The 23,050-nt window shown below is 45.7% G+C and overlaps 1 protein-coding gene across 3 annotated transcripts in view; it reads right to left on the reverse strand.

Moving 5' to 3' along the window:
* LOC144125879 (uncharacterized) overlaps positions 1–23,050 on the reverse strand; it is a 61,593-nt gene that overhangs the window by 22,627 nt on the left and 15,916 nt on the right. For 2 of the 3 annotated variants that reach the window (XM_077659655.1, XM_077659656.1), the window contains 4 exons: positions 13,237–13,596; positions 5,484–5,627; positions 3,983–4,267; positions 3,207–3,311 (listed from right to left, as the gene is read on the reverse strand). In XM_077659655.1, coding sequence (XP_077515781.1) covers positions 3,207–3,311; positions 3,983–4,267; positions 5,484–5,627; positions 13,237–13,596 — 894 coding nt within the window. Of the gene's footprint in view, positions 1–3,206; positions 3,312–3,982; positions 4,268–5,483; positions 5,628–10,779; positions 10,933–13,236; positions 13,597–21,264; positions 21,364–21,601; positions 21,629–23,050 lie in introns of those variants that run through there. The other variant, XM_077659654.1, reaches the window with a different exon arrangement.

A 23,050-nucleotide genomic window follows, 5' to 3' on the forward strand; every position in this document is an offset into this window, starting at 1 on the left:
GCTGAGCGTTGTCATGCTGAATGATCATCTTTTGAAGCGAAAAGCTTCACTACGCCGGTCAGAGCAGAGCTTCGCGTGAGCCGAACTGGTGAGTTATGCACATGCGCGAACACGAGTGACATCACACGCCGCACAGGTGGTCACTCCTCGCCGCTGCCGACTCCGTCGCCTGACCTTTTGGCATAGCTGCGCGCTACTGCACATGTGCATCATGTGCATGCGCAAGGAGGCTAATAATGCGCTTGCCAGAGAATAGGCGTGCGCACTCGACATTGAAGGGAAGGAGAGTGCGGCTGCTGCTAGATTACGCAGAAAAACTGAGAAACTAAACTCGTCCGATCCAGAAGTACTCACTTGGGAGTTGGCTGCACAATAGCGAAAAAATGATAAAGCCAGAGCTAAATGTGCAGCTGAAACGCCTGAACAACGGGAAATACGCCTTGCTAAACGACGCCGGGAAGAAGCCGAAAAGCGTGTCTTGGCCGCATCTTCAGCCAGCAGCAGCCAAACGAGTAGGAAGAGGAAACAAGAGAGTGAGAAGAGGAAAATCAAAAGACATGCCATTACAAGCTTTTCGCTTGTATATCCAGGCTTAACCAGAGCTAAGACACTGCTTAATTTTTTTTGCGGACGAACTCTGCGCAGACGTGTACGAGACTTCAACATCTGCACATAGCATGCTGAGTTGAGAGTTGCGCCATGCTCCAGAAATTCAACCAAAACCACACTGTCACTGTCCCAAAAGATAGCGACCATGAGTTTGCCAGGTGATGGCTGTGTCGAACTTCTTGTGAGAAGGGGAGCTCTGATGCCTGTACTGTATGCTCTGGCGTTTGGTTTCTGGGTCATAGTGATGAGCCCTTGACTCATCACCAGTGACAATTTCATTGAGGAATGCATCTCCCTCTGCTTCGTAACATGCAAAATTTTGCTGAAAAGTATCCAGTCGGGCTTGTTTCATGTCGACTTTCAGCTGACGAGGCACCCACCTGGAACACACTTCTTTAAACCCAAGACTGCCATTTACGATTTGGTTCACAGTTCCAAGCGATACGCTAAAAACGCCCTCTGCTTAAAGCAACGATCCCCACGAATGAACTCGCCCACATGCATCACGAGCTCTGGGGTGGATGCAGACAGCGGGTATCCACTGCAGTCCTTGTTATGCATACTCTATGTGGTTGGGTATTCTGTCCATACAGTTCTTACCCACCTCTTGACTCTGCTAATGTCAACACACGCCCCCCCATAAATGCAACTCAATTGGCAGTGAATATCAATAAATGGAACACTTTCTGCTGACAAAAATTATATTACGGCACATTGTTTTAACCGCACATCCATGTAGGCTAACATTTTTCTTGAGACTGCTTTGATATCAGTATTGCCAGCTGAAAAACGAAAACATCCATCCGAATCCTAAACATCTAGGTTTCTTTTCATCGCAACATCTTTCACTTCAACCAGTTATGTTACAGACCAGGAGGCAATATATACAGAACACCCCACATAGAAACAGCAGGTCTGTGGAGAGTGTCACAATAACATGGTTTATGAGCAGACTTTAGGAAAATTCTTTTAGCACGGTATAGAGAATGCACAGTTGCAGCCAGAATGATACAGAGCACACTTTGGCTTCCTAAATTAACTCAATGCGTTACAAGTTGAAAAGATAGTTTCTTCCCTTTATACAAAAGCATGTCAGAGGCGTTTGCCACCACATGTATCAAGCAGCATCTAATTTTTGCTAGGCAGGGCACGAGAGGAACCCGATGATCAAAGAGTGCTCCATATTATGTCTAAGGCCCCCAGTTTCATATAATTTGGCGAAGTTTGTGTTAAGAGCGACATTCTTTTATTTTACTGCTATGTTGGATTCGTGCAAACAAAACAAGTCAGGATAATAGAATGATGGGAATGTGATTAATTTTATCATCTACATTTTATTCACACATAGAATCTGGTAATGAACAAACTTATGCTAAGGCCTTGACGTGCTTACTGCCCCATCTGCTCAAGCTAGATTTGAAGAAAATAGCGCCAGAGCATGCAAACCACGAAAAGACAAGGACGAGACACAAAGCGCTATGTGTCTCGCGCTTTGTATCTCGTCCTTGTCTTTTTGTGGTTTACATGCACTGGCGCTATTTTCTTCAAATCAAGTATGCACCAACTCGCCCAAAAAGAAGTGTTAAAACTGCTCAAGCTAGCACGTCAAGTGCTGTAGCTTTGGCAGAAACACGCCCGCACACTTCTAGCAGATTAGCTTGTCAAGAGTAATATTACCGCATTTTCACAACTATAACAAGTTTTTCCCCAATAATCAACTCCTTCTCTTCAGGACACCCACGTTGAGCACACCCACCGCGCTTATGCGACACAATGAAAAGGCAACTTCTCGACGACTCTGGAAAAGCACGCCACGTGTACCAGCAAGAAAGAATTGCTACAAACGTGGAAAAAAAAACGGCGCATACCGTTGAGAAAGATGGCAGTGAAAGCCGCGAGGTTAAGGAAGTAAAAGAAAAAGGACAAACAGGCACAAAAATAAGCAGCATGAAACATGAAGCAGTCACCTTGGCAGCCACTGCTGTGTGAAAGTCTGCAACTATTGCGGAATAGTGCAGAATCTTTAAAACCTTCCAGCGCAGAATATTAGCAGACTTAATTATGACTATGACTGCATATGCATGACTGATTATGTCCATACAGTTCTTACCCACCTCCTGACTCTGCTAATGTCAGCACATGCCCCCCCATAAACGCAACTCAATTGGCAGTGAATATTAATAAGTGGAACACTTTCCGCTGACAAAAATTATATTACGGCACATTGTTTTAACCGCACATCCATGTAGGCTAACATTTTTCTTGAGACTGCTTTGATATTGCCAGCTGAAAAATGAAAGCATCCATCCGAATCTGCAACATCTAGGTTTCTTTTCATCGCAACATCCTTCACTTCAATCAGTTATGTTACAGACCAGGAGGCAATACCATATACTGAACACCCCACATAGAAACAGCAGGTCTGTGGAGAGTGTCGCAATAATGTGGTGCCAGCAGCAACAGCAGTGGCAAGAGCAGCAGCAGCAGCAGCGGTAGCACAAAGCCCAGTCGCTCGAAGAGTTCACATTGAGGACAAGCCTGTGGAAATGGGTTCTTAGGAAGACTTGCACACACAGAAAGAAGAATGATGCCCTTACTCTTGCTCACCCAACTGTGGCGGAACAGTCCGCATCAGCCTTGGTCTCAGCCTGGGCCCTCCTTCCAGCAACTGTCTCACAGGAGAGCTAGCCAGGTGTTCATACCTAAACAGAACAGAAAATACACGGAGAAATCCCCATGTTGGGAGAACTGCCAGTTTCAAGTAAAATTACGGAAAATTTTGCCACTTCGAGAAATCTAGTACAAGGCTACCCTCAACCATACTCCACATTCTTGTGAACATGCGGTTTTACACCACCTACGTGTGGCTATCACTTCCAGCAGGTGTCAAGGCCACGCAGCTGACCCAGCTCCACATGCCATTTAATGTATCAAATGTTCCACAGAGTGGGACTTTGATAACCAAATGCAAAGAATAGTGCTACACTTTTGCACGGAATTTCAATGTAAACAATAAAAGACATATCCTTGTCTGATATATTTGAAATCAACTGCATTGCACACAAATGCCGAGTGCCTGTAGCTCCATTGCACTACACTGCATGACGGCATTGAAATTAGCTTCACATGTTCTTAGTAACCCTCAAAGGGCTCCTTAGATTTGGGAAACACTCATTCAAGTACTGTAGTAAATTATGCAGTGTGAGCGTAAGGCCATATCAATTCTAGTTCAATGTCAACCATTTTTTTTTTTTTTTTTGCACAGAGAGCCAGTGTGCTAGTGCCGGCTCACTGTGTAAACCGTGTGGGCACGAAGTCAAGCAAACTTTGCAGCCCACAAAAAGGAAACCCAACGTGCAGAGTTGTTTCTCACCTCCTAGCAAGTGAAGCAGCTGCGCAGTCATCATCAGAGTGCTCGGAGGACGATGTAGGCTCCTCCTTGAGCACCTTGGGCCGGCATGCCCGTGCCAGCCCAAGCCTCGCATTTCCTCCATTAATGACCGGCTGACTAATCGGCACTTCTGCCCCAGTTCTCGAGCTGCCAGCAGCAACAGCGGTGGCAACAGCAGCAGCAGCAGCAGCGGTAGTGGCAGTGGCAGTGACAGTGGGAGTAGAGGCCACACTGGCAGTACTAGCAGCAGCAGTAGTAGTGGTAGCACTGCACAAGCAACATTCAACAGGAATGAAACAATAAGAACACTTACTTTCCAGTGTGAAAGGCATGAAAAGCATTAAGGCACTCACAAACAGGCTTAGTGGACAGTCAACCCCAACCGCGATTCTTTGATGCACATATACTGCCAGTGGAGCATGTGTTGAACTAAATCTTCAGTATTCAAGATCATGTGCAACAGTAGTTGTGACAACTTTCAAGTCTAGCAGCAGACAAGATTGCCAAAATCCTAGCAGGTTAAGTTCCCATGGTTTTGTACAAGTTTCTTTTCAAAGCCAAATACATCAGCAATGTGCCAAGGAACAGTCAAGGTTCCAAACCATTCTGTGTGACTGCCTGAAACACTTTAGTAAAATGCACAATTTTACGATGCTCGACAACCTTCTGAAGCTTAAGGTATGAAAAAAAAAATCAACATATGCAGTGCTCATGCATATTTTGGGCACTCATTGCAATTTGTTTAATATACAGGTTCAGGTGAGCAAAAAGAAAATTCTACAGGATTTTCAATTTTTAGCTGGTAGATATTAAAAAATTCCAGGATGCAAACTACTGCCCTACTCATGTTCTAATATACCACGAAAAGTAGCACACTCTCAACTTACTCTGATAAGTAACTTAATCTCTGCCATCTGGAATCGTTGACAAAATGCCACCGACTCATTTGCAAAGAAGCAAGCAAAGCAGCAGATCCTGCAGGCAGTTCTACCTGCCAAGCGAAGCAGCAATGATGCAATTCACTTGTCCACATAATTCATGTGGCACTATCTGCCATGCCAAATCGGCTGCTGTGCTTCCTTCTCCGCAAACAGGTAGTGAACAGCACTTAATCACAGATTTCAAACAACCAAGGCAACTGCTGAAGTTGAATTGCTTCTCTAATAATGCAGGCAATGCTATGACACTTTGCAACCACTATTTGGGACGAATGGGCAATTGTTTCTACAGAAACATTTTTTAAGCCTTATCAGTGAAATAGACTACAGTTTGAGGCAAATGCTACCAGAAAAATGCAAAGGAAGTCAGATAGGTAGTATGCACAAATTTACAACTAAAAAATAATAATAAAAAGCTCCTTACACCAGGCCACTCTCTTTATCCAAAGTTTCAAAAAGAAAGTAAAAGGCATTGTAAAAAGAAAAAAAAATGTTTGGTACTTTTATGCATAACGCTTTGCTAGCTGCACGTATGCCAAGCTCACCTTTGACAGGTGACGTGGTGATAAGCCTTGAGCCCACCACGTGAAGCAGGATGGCTGCCATTGGAGCGGCTGTCTTCCGTTCTCACAGACGACTTTCCAGCAAGTGATGATCCCAGTGTGGTGTCTGACCAACACATGGAGAACCTGCTGAAAAGTATGCCAGAATCGATTGGTCACCCTCTCGTATATATATAAAAAAAAACACCAGCACAATGTATTTACATACTGCATGAATTTGAATGACTTTGAAAACTGCAGGAGCTATAGTGTGCACCTGCCGTGCAATTTGAATTTCATCACTAAAAATTACAATTGCAGAGAGGGTACTTGATGCAGCATAATAAGTTTAATTAAAAATGTGCTATGTCCAAGGCCTTATGGGCCCGTACCTGCTTGGAAGGTCCTGCACCTGACAATGTTCATTTACTGGCCGTTTGCGATGCTCTCCCAAGTTGGCACAAGATCCAGTCACTATTGTCATGCTACCTTTGGCACCGATGTTTCATGCTTCTGGTTCAGAGCATGGCAACAAACAAAAGCTGCCTTTTGGATAATTTGTTTTTCTTGGCACTATGCAGATTTGTAGTCGAATCTTTACTCACTCTAGCATAGGTAATTCTAGCTACTCTTCAAAGCATGGGTACCACACTGTCCTTTCTTCAAATAAACTAATAAAATATGTGACCTACAGTTGAACACAGCTCAACCGCCAATTGTTTTTCCTATATTTCAGGAAGGCAGTTACTTGATTCACTCCTCTTCAATACACAACTACTAGAACCTAAAACTGCCTGATCCTATATACTGGTCAATAAACTTACAGATCACGGGCGGGTTGCAGGTTTTGTTTTTGGGCCATTTCTTTTCCTAGTTTTATGACACTGCACAACACAGAACTGAAGGTCACAATTTAAGCAGACAATCTCATCATTTCTCACTAAAACTGAGCGAAATACAGTGAAATTTTTCAAGATGTATTTAAACAAAACTTCTGCTCAACGCAAAACCCTTCACAAAGGTTTGAATGAGTCTAAATATAGTTGCTTTTGTTTTACCAAAAAAGAATGCATTTTCCTTACTACAACATATGACATGGGGCAAGTACCTGAGGGTAATCTTCACAGACAGCCTCAACCTTTATAAGCTGCCAAAGTGAACAAAACATTGATGCTCTCATCTAAAGCCTTTCACATGTCCTGCAGCCTCAAGGAAATTGCTGAGTCATGTATGGTTAGACCCATTCCCTTGAGTGCACATGCATCAGGCATGAAACACTCTATGCATACGAAACTGGCCTGTAGGACTTGTCTAAAGTAACTAAAAGTGTCACTGTTATTAATAAGTCCTGCTGATTGCCAGAGCCCTGAAACTTCAGCAAAACTGACTATGAGAGCTCTTAAGTATCTGCTGCACAACACACCACAGTGACCATACTCTACCTCAGCTTGGATCACCGCTGAGAGGAATTTGCTGTCTAAAAATTATGTGCCTGGAAGGTCAAACCTTGATTTTTGTTTTTCCCTGCAAACGATATGTTGTAGCTACAGAAATCAAGGTAGTACACAGACATTTTCTTCACACACAGAGTTATACATCCTTTGAATATATGTTGCCATGTTAATATATGTTGCCATGTATGTTAACAGCAGGCATAAAAAAAATATGGTAATTTTGCCATTCAAGGACACATGAAGGTGGCAGTTTAGGCAAGCTGGTTACTGCACAGCAGGAAAAGCAGAGCCAGACAGGTTAAAAGTGGTAGGTGTTTATTGTAGTTAAACCGAGTACATGTACTGTATGCACTATCGGGCTCAGTATGAGCTACACCACACCACAACCTGTCCGGGCACTCTAGCGGTGTAGCTCATATTGACCGCGATAGTACATGTACTGTACCCTGCCACCATGTACTGCATGGTGGAAAATGAACAGTATTATTGTTATTATTCCTTTTCTGCACCTGACAATATTGTCACAGCCCTTGGTCTTCCATGCTTCAAGACACTCTTAGTACAGACTGCAGTGGTGCGGCATTTTCGGGATAGCAATTTCAAAATATGGCATACAGCTTCCCGAAGCCTGCATAGTACCGTTCGTTTTGAGGTGCCACGCTCCTCAAAAAGGTATTTCCGGAGAAGCCAGACACTGTGTAGGTTACCCCAAATTTTTATAAGGTTTAAACTCATGGTTTGTTCACTGTAACATGGTTCCTGTATGTGAAAAATATTACAGTGTGTTGAATTGCCGTTGTAGTAACATTGTTTCTTTGTTGTTTACTTTCATTTCTTGATGTTATTTTTCTTAACCTGTTGCACATTGGTCACTATTCATATTTTGCTTTGATATTGCATGTCAGTGTGCCGACTTTGCTGGGCCAAGTCCCTCATGCCACTAGAGGCTTTGACAGGCCTATTTCACTATACCGTACTTATTTTCTACAATAAAGTATTTATTATTATTATTATTATTATTATTATTATTATTATTATTATTATTATTATTATTATTTGCAAAATCAGGGGACACCTAAACTTACTCTGCCTTAACCCATATATGCAAAATTAATCATTCTCTACTTAACATTCACAGATCGCGGTCCCGATACCACCACCAACTCAGTGGTGCAGTGGTTAAGCAATGTGCCACTGTATTGGCAGGTGGCTGTTTCTATCACAGTCACTGGTAGGGACTGTGCGACCCGTGTTGCTCTTAACGAGCAACCTCTCTCGACCAATCGTTAATTTGTGAGGACGTTTTTGCAGGCCAGTTGGTACATTACTGCAATTGGTTTTTTAAGTTGAGAAAGACAGCACAGGCAAAAACAAACTTGACAGGACAGAGCACTATCTGCCATCAGCCACGGTGGTCAGTTTGCTCACAATCAGCTGGACAGGTAGTGATGACGCCACAAGGTCACAAGAAAAGGAGCACAAGACAAGACAAAATGCTAGGTTGGGGTTAGTACGTTGTGAATAGTGCTTTCGTAGTAACAGTAGTGAACACAAGAACAGGATTTGCATGACATCTTGGACCATAACATTGACATGCTCATATAGCTTTTGTATTAATGCCATGCTAACATTAATGACAAAAAAAAACAGCAGAATACAAATAACTGTTCAAGAACCTTTGTTTAATTTTGCAAAAAAAAAATCCAGATACCATTTACGTTGCGCACAGTGATTATTGAAAACTTTAGCAGTGCCGCATCCATTAGTAATGGAGAGCACAAAGTGGCTAACTGGTTTGCGCATATGTGTCCACTTGTGTTAAGGAAGGATCTTGCATGCGATGCACGATTAAGCCCTTTGTGTTACTTAATTATGACAACTTTGATTTCTGGTGCATGAGGGTTCGCAATCAGTTCTTGACATACAAACATTTGAGAGATGTCCACCAAAGTAATCAAAAAGTTATGTCAGGGAAGAGGTAGGTACCTACACAAACTATTGAATGGCTGACTTAAGATAAGCTGAGAGGTCTCTGAAAAAATATTTAAGGGAGGTTTGTAGATTCTTACTTGCAACGATGCCTATAATACTTTTCAAAAGCAGTTTGCAGCACTGTGGAACCTATAGCTCTCTCATCCAATCATAGCAGCAGGAACACAACAAATCAGAGCAGCAGGAACACAACAAATAGTCTTTAAAATATTTGAAGTGTTATTAATGTGAAAACATTATATGTACCATTAGCATAAAAGCAGGCATACACCGTCTGTCGTCTATGGCACGAAATTGCTCAGTGATGTCACCACGGTCTTGCATGACACCAGCAGTAGAGCACAAAATGTTGACGTCTACAACAAAGAAAAATTTCTTCCAAAGGTGCGGGAAATCAAACAAAGGACTCTAAGACTGCGAGGCGAGCACCCAACCCTTAGGCCAGAAAACCGAGTTACTCCTTGGCGAATAAGGTAAACCTAGTGTATGTTTCCTTACAGCAGTATGCTAATGAGTAGGTGTGTCATTAGAAAAACAAGGAATCTTTAACCTCACAACAGAGCTCACGATGAGACGGTGCATTCAAACCACATTAGCAGTCTTAAGTGACAATTTGAATTTTTTTTTTTTCAAGCAGTTGTTACAGTAGTTGGAAGGGTGGCTCAGACATTTTTTCTTAAAAACAGAGCCAGCATTTCATTCACTGCTTAAATTGGGAGAGAAAGACCACACGAGGCTTGATGCAAAGTGGTGCGTTGCCATTAGTAAACATGGCATCCGCCAAGTCTCCTACGTGCAGCAGCTACACATTGGTGCTCTTGCCTTCCCAGTGATGCAGTCACCAGTCGCGGAAGGACGGGCATGGAGGAACACATTCTTGCAGCACACACCGTTCCAGCTGGTTCAGATTGCCATAGATTCCACAGTGCAGCAAACTACTTGCGAGTACAGATGCTCTTACACAACCCGATATTTTTGTAAAGCTCTTGTAAAGCTGAGCTTTTGACAAGCTGAATGGATTTATTTACTAGGTGGCATGACGTGTGACAGAGGAGGGTACGTTTCAGTTTTCAGAAATCAAGACAGTACCTTGATATTTTTTACACACTGAACATGTTACATTTTTTGTGTAATTGTTGTCATGTTTCCTGCTTTGTGTTTATATATTTTTGATGTGTGCGAGCACCAAACATAAAAATGACAAGTTACAAAACGAATCAGTAGGACTTTCCCTGAAATAAATATTTTCACAGCGAGTAATGCATTTATTTGCAAGACACCTTGAAGATCTAGCATACTAGGACTTCCTTTCATTTAGATAAAAATTTGATGCAACAAATGCCACTGCCACCAGCTTAACGGAGTTGTTCCACCAACTTGGGAAAATTTGTTACAATAAGGTCTAATAGCAATCCAATGCAGTTATGGGAAGCAAATGTTATATTGCAAATGTTTTATACAGTTATGTTCCCACGCAAATGCCAAAGAACTCTTCTCTCACGTGTACGATAATCCACAGCAATGTGAATGCTGCAATACAGCATGCATGGCTATAGTCCCCAAATGTGTAGGCCATGCTACTCTTATGCATGACCACCTTAAGCCGTCATGAAAAGCAGCATGCAGAGAAAAGATTTGCAAGGTAAACACTGAAAAGAACTCAGCATAGCATTAGCACAGCACATCATAGTATAAGGCAAGGACATGCTCATGCAAGGGCACAACACAAAGCAGTAGTGAAGGCCTTCATGCAAGAATAAATGCCCACAAACTCATGCTGGAAGCAGATTGGAAAATAAAACAACAGGACAGGTGCATGCAGAAAGACAGAAAGGTGCATGCAGCCTACTGACGCAGTGTCTCGGCGCAGGATTGCCCGAGAGAGTGGGTCGCGAGTCCTGAACCTCGTCATGCGGAACTTGGTCAGCCTTTTCCGCCACAGGCTAACCGAAGGCATACGCTTGGTCCTGGCCAAGCTGCTACCAGTTCTGCCACTGCTGCCGCCACTGTGATGAAAAGGCAGCCCCACTAATGCCAAGCGCGCCCTCCTCCAAATAGACCAAAGTAGATTGCACATCAAGGACCAGGCATGGTACAAATTTGGTACCTCTTATGGCATTAGCCTACTGTGAACAGCATCATCAAATTAAGATGCTATCCATGGCTAGTTTCCCTGTATAAGAGAGCAGTGCATTCATGAACAGGTCACAAAAATATATGAAAGGCATGACATGAGCTTCGTGATTGCCTGAATATCAAAAATGCTTCGCTGGGCCCGTCTATTTAGCTTCTGACTTGATAGTGATGTCTAGCAGAGACTGAAAGCTTGAAAGGCTAGACGAGAACTTTTACAAGCTCTTTGCTTGCTTTGGCAAGCTGCCAAAGCAAGTATTCCATGTCAGAAGTGTTTTGGCAAACTACTGTTATATTTTTTGTAGTGATAGCTACATTACAGTAGCATTTCGAGCCTTCACTGTGGCAGCGCCGCCACGCTGTCACGTGGTGCGGAGCAGCTGCCAGTGGTGCAACGCCGTGGCTGATCATGTGGGTCGTCACGTGGTTGGTCACATGACCAAGTTCTACTCGGCCAGATGTAGCTATCGCGTCACTTCAGGTTTAACCAGAGCTAAACCACTGCCAATTTTTTTTAACTGAGCAATACCCTCTCGTTAAGAAAGCATATAAAAGCCCTCATAAGGCAGAGAGAGCATGATATATATGAACACAAATACAAAAAAAGAGGAGTAATGCTCTCTTCTTTTGAATGACTATATGGTGCACTTTATCCTCTCCAAATGCCAGAACGATCAGTGCTTGTAAATTTGAGGAACTGCAGCATCACATTCTCCTTTTGATGTGGAATGCCGATGAAGGTGCAATTTTCACTTTTCATTCCCTTGTATGTCAGGCCAGCTGCCAAAGCAAGCATTTCATGTCAGAAGTGTTTTGGCAAAGTATTGTTATAATTTTTTTTAACTGAGCAATACCCTCTAGTTTAAAAAGCAATCACAATACCCCGAGGGATTACAAGTTGGGCCCTATGTTTCTCGGTAAAACCTGGTTTCCCCCATTCTTACACCCTGAAAAAGGGTTTTTAAATATCGGGCTAAGCCAAGTATGTGCTGATAATTCTCATTACACAAAGTATAGTTTTCCAACACACGGAGCCGAAAACCGTACACAGATATAGTGTATGTCTTGTGCTTATTCAAGAGTGGCAGTGGTATTTGCAGTTATACCCCTTTTAATCCTCATTCTCTGTGGCATGGCTTAATTGGTGCTTAACTGGAGAGTGTGGTGCTGTCATTTTTCTTTTAATTTTTGTGTGCATGTGGTTTCACGTCTGCTTTTCCTTTTTTTTTCGTCTTTTTTTTTCTATCCCTAGTTGTCAGATCTCCAGTAGGAACAGTGTGCATTCGTGCTCATCATTCAGCCCACTTTTCTTGTCACAGGCCAACCCAAGTGGGCTAATCAAGTCCGATTTTCCTGAAAACAGCCAAATGAAATTGAGTTTCTCACATAACTCAATTTCTAATCTAAGTATAGCTAAAAAAAAGCGCCAGACTTTTACGCCTCTCAAATTCAGAGAAAAATATAACCTGAAAAATTGGCAGTGGCAGTTGGCTAACCATGGAATTTGGCGAAAAGCAAGGACGCTTGCTATGCGTCTGAGGCTCGTCCATGGCAGCTCCGCTACATGCTCGCGACAGCCATTTTATATATACCTACATGACCACGTGGCTATGACATGGTATCGTATAGTCTTGGGATACCCCCATCGGATGTCATCACATGGCTTCACATCACCCTATTGGATGTTTTTAAGGTAAAAGGTCAACCCAAAGGTCACCCAATGTCAAAGGTCAACTAAAGGTCATAGGTCAAGGGCGAAGGGTTCGACACCATAACTGTACCACATATGGTCATACATTGCTAACGTGGTTGGGCTGAAGGTTGCTTCAAGGTCATTCTCCGGCCTACGCGACAACTGCTTTACCTAGCGTAGTGAAGCTTTTCGTTTCAATACAAAGGACCCTATAGTCATCAGCTGATTGCTGTCAAGTCACTTGGCCACCTCAGCAAGTTTCTATTTGTTGCATTAAAGCAAACAATGTTAATCACTGGGCAATGGCTTTCTTTAACCTCAGGCAAACACCTTCCTTGAAAATGTGGTTGACAATCATGATGCAGGCAGTGGGGTTCCCATCATGAAGCTCTAACCAACTTCTGGTCACATAACAAAGGCCTGCAACAGCCCACAACATTGACAGTGCTACACAGTACTGAAAAATATTATCCATCCCACGCACCCATCATCGGAAGTCCTGGTCTGAATGTGTCTTTTCCTCAAGGGCAGCTGTGGCGGCTGCATCCGCAGTGTTGAAACAGACTGCTTTGCAGAGACCGTGCTTGAAGGATCTGTTCCCACTGATGACAGGGGCAAAATGGCAGCAGAGTCACCTTGATTATGGCTGCTGAATCCAGACACTGATGATGGCCCAGTACCATATTCGTCCTCTTGCTGCTGCTGTTGTAATAGCAGTGCGGCAGCCTTCTTTCGCTGCCACATGAGCTTAGTGGCTTGTGAACGCTGAGGGTTGACACGTCGGACTATCTTGCGCCGGCATGGCCTCCACTCATCATCCCCAGCACTGGACTCGCTGCTGCTGCTACAGGAGGCAGGCACCAAAGGGGCCAAAAAATTAGGGGGACACTAAGCCTCCACCTCTAAGTGTATGATACGACAGCGTTAAGGGCTCCCTTCAGCAATTTCCCTTCACACAATCAGTTTTTTTTTGTTCACACTCACACATTTATCACAATTATCACAACATAGTTTCCTCACTGTTGTCTTTGAACTCTTCCACACTGCACTTTATGCACATAATGTCATTATAATTAGTATTTCCCTAATTAGCATCTCTAGTTCACACCACTAATTATCACATTGCTAAGCTTCAAATTAATTCAAAACCACACACACATGCCCCCTTGTGCCTCAGCCAAGTAAGCATGTCAGCATGTCTACACAGCCTAGTCAGTTGCGTGCCTGCGTTGCGGCTAAGGGGTCGCGGGGTTCGAATCCCGACACAAATTTATGGAATTTTTTTGCATAAAATCTATTTTATAAAGTCAAGTCGTTTGAGACATGCACAGATCATTAAAATTCATATTACAAGTTCTCTTTTCAATTATTTTAATTCCAGACATACATGCGTGGCATGGGTTTTTAAATAGAGAACAAAATTTGTCCTGTTCCACTGTTTATTAGAGCAAATGTGTGTTCACTCTCATTTTTATTACTTTGATGCAGGCCTGCTTTGCCAGTGTGTTGATGTACCAGCGATATAAAAAAAAATACAACTTACGTATTCTATTAAGGAAGGAAAACATCACAAAGAGAACAGTGTGGCCACATTTGAATACAAAGGTACGTTTCATGCCAAAAACAAGGACAGGGTGCATCAAAAGTTCCCAAGCCACAGGGTCCGTTTTTCAGCTGTCTATTCTGGTGACACTTTGAAGGTACCAAGGTCCTTAAGGGTGAGAATGGTACCTCTCCTACTCATTAAAGAGATATTGAGGTTCAGGGGTGTCACAAAATTCCCCACTACATGGCTCAAGAATAGACCCTGTGGCCTGAGAACTTTTGATGCACCCTGTACATGGCTGTGAGGTTGTGTGTTATTTTGCATTCAGGAATCTAAGACTAAGTAATAAAAGCTTGAATGCATTAAATGCATTCACCCTAATACATTTATTAGCAACCCAATGCTTAAGTTTGCATTGTTCAAATGCTCCAATTGTTTAGAGCATGGACATTTTTAGGCACGATGTTGAGAAATAAACCTAGGAAGCTGTACGAAGTGCTCAGGAAATGCAATTTCTGGGTGAAATGTTTTTGTTAGGGAACTATGAATCTTGCATTCTTTTCTGCCCTTCGTGTACTGGACAGTAAGAAATCATTGTGCTGCAGAGATATTGATTACATCTTATCTTCACCAGCCTCTCAACCTTTGAAGGCACACAAACATCTGCATGCAGGGCTCGTGAGAATCGCACTTTTCCAGATAATTGTCACCCCATGCTCATACGTTTTTTTGCATAACCACAGACAGCTGCACCCTCATGCTCCTTTTGGGGGTCAGCTTTCAATGGCACTGCAATTGAAGCTACACATGTCAACTGTCAACTTCCAGACCAAAAGACCCCAGGCTCCAATGTGCTCAACAGAGAAGGCAAGTAAACAAATTTAGAATTGCAGAGGCATGGACAAACACTGTCACGAAGCCATCCAAGTTTGGCTGCTGCTTTTTGAACTGATTTTCATGCTGTTCTTGTGAAATGATAAAGGTGCATAGCCATTTTATCTCCAATGCAGCAACAGAAATAGATGAAAAGTGAAAATTCGAAGCAGTTGCAGACAAGATGTGTTATCTAGACCTGCTACACTGTTTCACTAATTTAGGTTACATTTACAGAGTGGCACTATCATTGGCGACATAAAAAAAGTTTCGTCATGGTCACGTGCCACCACCAGTGATACGCAGCTGCTGCGCCTCAAGATAGGTGGCCGAAGTGATGGCTGCAAGAGAGAACAGGTGGGTGGCGGCACCATGTTCCAACACACAGTCTCTCGACGGGACGGCCAAGTTTAGAGTAACGTCGAAGGGTGTGAACGAATCCTACTTTAGACCAAGAGAGACTGTAATGTAAACTGCAAGGCCCACATCTGCTGCATGTGAACAGGGTGGTGCACCGGAACGTAAATGCCGAAAAGATATCTATCTGAGCAAACACACAGTCGATCCCATTGTTGAGTCGCGAATCAATTCCACCATTGTGTTCAAGTGAATTTTTCAGGTAGGAAATGTGCAGAGAATGAAGTGTGCGTACCAAAGCCGTTCAGCATCAAGGGGCATGGCAACGCACGTTGTAACAACAGTCTATTGCTTTTGTAGCGATAGCTACACTACAGTAGCATTTCGAGCCTTCAACGTGGCAGCGCCATAGTAGTGGCGGCGCTGCCATGCTGTCACGTGGTTGGTCACGTGGTGCGGAGCAGCTGCCGGCGGCGCAGCGCCAAAGCTGATCATGTGGTTTGTCACGTGGTTGGTCATGTGACCAAGTTCCACTCGGCCAGCTGTAGCTACCGCATCACTCCAGGTTTAACCAGAGCTAAACCACCACCATTTTTTTTTGGAAAAATTAGTCTTCCTGGCTTGCGGTGTGTTGCGCAATCATTGAAAGTATGTTACGCCGGTCTTTTGCCTGGTGTCGCTTCATTTGCAGCACAAAGTTCTTGCGATAAAATGGCACTGTTTTATACACCAAGCATCCAGATCTACTTCTACAAGCAGGCTCTTCACATGCGCTCATGAGCAAGCAACACAGGTCTGCAAGCGGATAATTCGGTGCACGTAGCTTCGACTGCAGAGAGATAGAAAACTGTCCCTAAACGGAGGACGAGGATGCAGCTTTCTGTGGGTATGAAATAGAACGTACGAGCGTGAGGTGATAATGTCTTGCAAGATTGTATTTTATTGAGCCCAACACTCAGATCTGGAAGCTGTAGTCTCTTGCTTTTTAGTTTCTCTATAGTCAGAGAGCAACAGCAGACAACTACAGCTCTGCCATTCGCCCTGCTTCTATGTCAAGTCCGATGAGCAATGCGGTTCATGCAGCAGAGTATACGCTAGTTATTAGTGTTTCCCCCCTGACTGGTGGGTGGAGTAATCCAGTCCGCCAATCACAATGTGAAAACCTGTACCTCCTCGCCCCTTCACCCACTGCTCAACACTGCTTGGCTACCAAGCTTTCCCTATCAGCACCACCACCCTCTTTCCACTTCCCCCTGCCCCTCTCCTTCCATCTTTCTCATCTCACTCTTGCCATTTCCCTTCTCCTCTTTGCCTCCTCTCCCCAAGGCTTCATATGCCGCCACACCAGACACTTTCTGCACTAATCAGGATTCTAATGTGAATGCTTTTAAACAAAATTTCATGATGCCATTAGTCGTATCAGCAGACAGAATTTGTTCAATTAGTGAGCATCAGTAACAACTGGTCTCTCACCATCGTTATCCAAAGAAAGAGGCGACCTGTAGTGAACCTTTCCGTAATAGCGGAACACTCGTGGGGGCGTCGCAAAACCGCCCACCACAGTGGCTCAGTGTTTACGGCATTCGGCTGCCAGCCACGACGACATGGGGCCAAATTCCAACCATTCGTGCCTCGGGACATCCGATAGCAGATGGCGTCGCAAAAAATTTTGCTGGCGGTTTATCTGTGGTTAACCCCGGTCGAAAGCGAAAAGCTGCATTTCCCTGGGTACATTTGTGGTCGAGCAACTGGCGGGCTTCACTGCAGGCGTCGCATCAAACACATCTAGGGTTAGGCTGAACGCATCAAAGTGCACAGGCATTTCATGCAGAACCCACTTTGATGCCCTGTGCATGTGCCGCTCCTTCAAGGTGTGTAATGTCGCGGAGGGAGTAGGCAGCACACCTGGGATGCCTCCTTTCCTCTTCTCCACAAGGCAGTGATGGAACACACATCTGCACATCTGCCGCTCTATCAAAGTGCATTGCTCTATCAAATGCAGAACCCACTTTCATGACCTGCGCAGGCGATGCCAGCAGACACTTTCCCAGTAGACCAAAGGTCAAGGTCAAAGGCAAGATAATTGGCCTGAGAGCCGCTGGTGTCACTGCTACAGCTGACATCATGTGTTGGCCCCACCCGTTATGCTCATGGTTTGACCTCTAGCTACATTCAAGGTCAAACTAATGGCCCCGCTGACCTCTAGCTGCATTCAAGGTCAAACTTGTGACCCCACTGATAGCTCGAACAGCTGGCGTAGTGAAGCTGTTTGCTCCAAAACACGTTCGTGCTGGAATAGGGCGACACGCGATAGCGAGCGCCACTGCCTCCAGTCCAGCCATGCACAAAACCATCGCGCCGCTGATAGTTTGGCGATGCTGTAATCTTGCAGACGCTGGTGAAACTAAGCTACGCCTTCCACGGCTCCAACACATCAAATATGGCTGCTAAGCACGAGGACGAAGCACCAAGTCCCAGCTGCTAGTGCCTCGCAATGTGCTATTAGCATATGGCATCGCAAAATCGCTCACCACGGCGGCTCATCAGTTAGGGTGCTCGGCTGGTGCACACGAGAACGCGGGGCATAGAAGCGAAATGCAGTTGATGCCCGCATACTGTGTGATGTCAGGGCGCGTTAACCTCTTAACTGGGCAGAGTCTTGGGAAGTGTGCTTCTGTTGACAGTGCCCCGGAGAATTGGTTTTTGAGGTAAGGAGATGGCACAGGGATAAAGAAGTGAGTGAAAAGAAGAAAGGAAAAGAAGAGGTGCCGTAGTGGTCTCCAGAATAATTTCGACCACCTGGGGATCTTTAACATGCACTGACACACAGCACACAGGTACCTTTGGGCTACCACTAAGGCCCATAAAGACCGATTAGCCAATCTTCGCCTGACCTTAAAGCCCTAGCCTCAAACCTCAAACCAAATGAAACGCGAGGCATTGGGCCAGCTAAATCGGCTGCAATTTTTTTTAAGAAACGAAATGGCGCCATAACTGACACTCCCCGCCATAAGGGATAAGGAGGAAGGTGGGAGTGAGAGATAATAAAAAAATAATATTAATAATTGTTTTTTGGGGGAAAGGAAATGGCGCAGCATCATATATGTTTGGACACCTGAACCCCAGCGCCACTGCTCTGTAAGGGAAGGGATAAAGGAGGAAGTGAAAGAAGAAAGAGGTGCTGTAGTGGAAGCCTCCGGAATAATTTCAACCACCTGGGGATCTTTAACGTGCACTGACATCCACTGACATCCCATAGCACACGGGCGCCTTAGAGTTTTGCCTCCATAAAAACGCAGCCGGCGCGGTCGGGTTCGCACCCGGGAACTCAGGATCAGTAGCAAAGCGCCTTAACCACTGAGCCACCGCGGGTTCGGAGTAAGAGAAGAAAAAGTGACATGAGGGCTCCTGAGGGATGGGAAGAAGGAGGGAATGAAGGGCCTAAGAGGGAAAAAAAATTTTAAAAAATCGGTTTTTGAGGAAAGGAAATGATGAGTTCAGGGTTGGGTTGAAGACCAGCTACATTTTTATGGATGCAAAACACTATGGCACCCATGCACTGTGCTGTGTTAAAGATTCCCAGGTGGTCGGCACCTCTTCCTTTGTTCTTTCACTCCTTTATCCCTTCCCTTACTGCAGGGTTCAGGTGCCCGATATATGAGACAGATATATGGACAGATATATCCCCATTTCCCTTCCCCGAAAACCGATTATCATTATTATTATTATTATTAGGAAAGGAAATGGAGTAATTGTCTCTCATCTCAGTCAACACCTGAACCCACCATAAGTGAAGGGATAAAGGAGGGACTAAGAAGAAAAAAGTGCCTAGTGGTGTGCTGCACCACATCACACATCACAGAACGGATGTTACATACAAAGTCCTGCCCGATGGCACTCTGCCGAGTTCGCGCCGTCGACCTCAGCCTGAGGTCGTGCACGTACTGCGTATGAAGCCTTATTTTACACACTAACGGGCGCCTCTCCCGCGTTTTCTTTTGTTTTATTTTTGCCTGCAGCCGTTCGGCGGCCCATGATCGTTTGTTCGCTTGCTTCACTTACTCCCGTTCGCTCCAAGTGCGCCCACGTTTTGAAGCGAAAAGCTTCACTACGCGCTTCGCGCGAGCCCGCGTATGTCCAAGCACGAGTGACGTCACCCACGCCGCCGACTCCCCCCCCCCCCCCCCCCCCCCGCCGACTCCGTCGCCTTTTCTCTCTCTCTCGCTCCCTAGTCACACCCAGCCACAGGTGTTCCCCCATTGCGCAGCGCCGCGCCTTTCCTCAAAATGCAACTTTCAGTTTTCAGTTTCCTCTTCTTTCCCTCCCTCCTTTACGGCAGGTTCGGGTGTCCACCGAGATATGCGAGAGACGGTTACTGGTGCCACTTCCTTTCCTCAAAAACCAAACAAAACAAGTGAGCCGACGGCGTTCATAGAATTCATCTGCGTTGACAACTTTGCAAAGGCTGTTCATTTTCACGAAAGGAAAGGCGCACAACCAGCTCCATGGGTCAGTGGAGACCTCAATCTCGCTTTCATGTACATGACGTTGGTGTCAAAAGCCTGCTTTGATTGCGTTCCGCACACTGAATAGGCAGCGCGCCCTCCCTGCCACCCTGGGAGGTCGCATGCAGTTAATGGTTGATCGCGAGAGATTGATCACCAAATGAACGCTGCGGCCTTGGTATTGCTGCAGTGCCGCATGTCAGCCACAACGCTGTCAGTGCTAATTCATTCATTCCACATCTCTCTCTCTCTCTCACCACGAATCAAAGCACGAATGAGGCGTCTACCTATCCAGGGAGCCAGTTATGCGCCCTTCCTTTGCACAAAGCCATCGCCGTCTAGAACATTGTCAACGCCAGCGTCAATGAACACAGTGAACGCCGATATCTTTCGCTTTGTATATCCATGCATTAGCTGAGCTAATCCACATTTATTTTTTTGCTTCCTTTTTTATTGGGGGTGGGTGGAGGGGAGAATAATGCAGCCAGGTGTCCCCGGGCGGCGCCACAGTTACAGCGCACGCGCAGCTCTTAGCAGCGTCGGGAAAAGATGGCGCGTCGCGGAGACAGCGTTCGCCCAAGCGACTGTAGCAGCAACAGCTGCCCCTAAAGCCTCGCTGTTATTTGGCATGCTGATCATAGATTACACAAAGGGGCACTTGCTCATGCAAATCCTTTGCCAAAACTAACGAGGCTGCATAGTTTGCCCCCTCATTCGCATAGTGGAACCCCTACGGCTTCCCTAAAGATCAAAAAGTTGTTGGAAGGTGAGGACAAGGGTTCTCCTTACCATAGACAGGTTTAGAGCTAGAGGGCTGGCATAATAGCTTCAATATACGACTGAGAAGCAGTCTGGCCTGATTACTTTTGGCAAAGACTGTACTAGTTTAGAACAAGTGATAACAGCAGCGTTTCTATAAACTGCTTCAAGTCCGTACTCAGCAAAGCAAATAATTATAAGATACCGTACGCGAAACAATTTTAAAGGCATACGAATGCGCGGTTACGATGCTACCCGTGCTGCTGGCCTCAGGCGCGTGGAACGATAGCCAACCACTGAGGTGGAAGGCGCCAAGCGGGAGAGGAGGCGCTTTCTTTTAACTAGCTGTAAACAAGTTACCGATTATTTAAAATGCCCCACAGCTTAACATTATCACGGAACACCGAAAACAAGAAACGCGCGCGTCCATACGTACTGTTAGAACCAGGACGGCTTTTTCGGTGCCGCTTACCTCCCGTCAGACAGCTCCAGGGGCTCGGTCTTTATTTGTGGCAACTCATCGGAAGCATCCATTCTTCACACTCCTTCCCGCCGATAACGCTTGGCGGCACTGGAAACAAAGCACCGTGCTTAAGTATCGCGTCGCCGCCCAAGAGAAACGCGCTCCATTCGAAGCGGGCGCTCGCGTGGAGCACGCGAGAAGCGTGCATAACCGCTGCGCGCGCCACCTCTAGGCCTAAAGCGCAGCGAAGCGGCCTCGCTACATTAGCCGTCGGAGCAGTTCTAGCCCCGGCCCGCCTGCTGTTAAAAGCGCGGAGAAGCAAGCAGTAAGCTAAAAGATCACGTACAAAAGCAGGTCGGTCAACAGTCGCAGGCCGGAAGACGACGGTCGAAGCAGCAGCGCTGTCCCAACAGCAACCGTCCGGAAGTCGAAAGCCGTTCGGGAAAGCGAAGCACCGGCAGGAAAAACTTGGCCCGCGACCCGCAAGGACCCCGCGACGTAGGCTGGCACGAACCACGACCGGACCTCGCAAGGAATGAGCTCGAAGCCCGGCGGTGCGGCCAGCAAGCAGCGAACGTGGCGCGTTCTGAACGCTTCTGGCGTGATCGCGCGAGCTCTCGCGATTTCTGCGCGAGCACTCTTCGTCTTTTGTGCATACTTTTGTCGCGTGGCATGGGCGCAGCGCGGTACCTGCGAACTGATCCCTGTTGAAAACAGTCTCGAACGAGCAACAGCAAAGCTAGTACATGCTGTGGCGCAGAACATATGTTGAAGATCCGCGAAGTAGGCTTCATCGAAGAGCAAACTGACCCTACGCACTCTTTCCAAGAGAAGGCGGTGTGCATCCCGTGAACTGTGCGCCTTGAACGAAGTAGAAAAAGGCGACTGTTTCTTTGACCTTGCCTCCCGTTTTTTTTTTGTTCCCCTCGTTAATTAACCTTTGACTAATTACCCAGAGCACAATCATTAGCTTGGCACCATGCAGTTTACCCTCTTCCCATAGCCCTCCTCACTGAACCCTGGCCCATCCCCCGTCGTGGGTATGTGCCATGTCACTAAGGCAACAACAACTATTCAGCGTCCTGCCCGATCGATATTATGTCAGTGTCCAGCGGTGTTCTACTCCCAAAGGGCTGTCCACGTTTCCTGAATAGCGCAAAGGTGCAAGACCGCGCACATAACCAACCAACAGCTCGAAACGCTATCAGTTCTGACGCGCAGATGAAAACAGCAGAACGCCCCGCAATTCAGTCCTCTCCGGCAAAGGCCGCTCACAACTGAACTGTGTGCGTATCAATGAGATGGGCGGACCAATTCCCCGAGGAATTCCACGCGGCACCTCTTCTGTCTTTCGAAACGAATAGCGCAAAAAAAGGTACACGAAAAGGCCGAGAAAGACAACTACAAGCGCTTTTTTGCGCCATTTCTTTCAAAAGCTATGGACCATCTTGCCCCACAAGAAGTTCTGTTAATTACCTCCTGTGCCGCAGCAGATGAGTAGGAGGCGACGGTGGCAACGTGCTAATTTCGTATGCGGAAAGGAGGGTACATTCCCCACTTCGGAAGCAAGAAATTAACGGCGAGGGGGACATAACTGTGCGAAACAGCACCGGCCTGACTGCGCCAGTGGAAATAAAAACGGCCCATCTTCCCCTAGGCTGAAGGACGACAGGGACAAGTGAAAGAAGCTAATGTGCTCTCAAGGCATTGCGACCCAAAAGACACTGACTTCTTCAGGCAGTGGTGACGCATCCTTCTACCGACCTCGTTCAACGAACACACCTCAAGCCGGGCC

The sequence above is a fragment of the Amblyomma americanum genome, chromosome 3 (assembly GCF_052857255.1).
Source record: "Amblyomma americanum isolate KBUSLIRL-KWMA chromosome 3, ASM5285725v1, whole genome shotgun sequence".
In the NCBI taxonomy this organism is placed as follows: domain Eukaryota; kingdom Metazoa; phylum Arthropoda; class Arachnida; order Ixodida; family Ixodidae; genus Amblyomma; species Amblyomma americanum.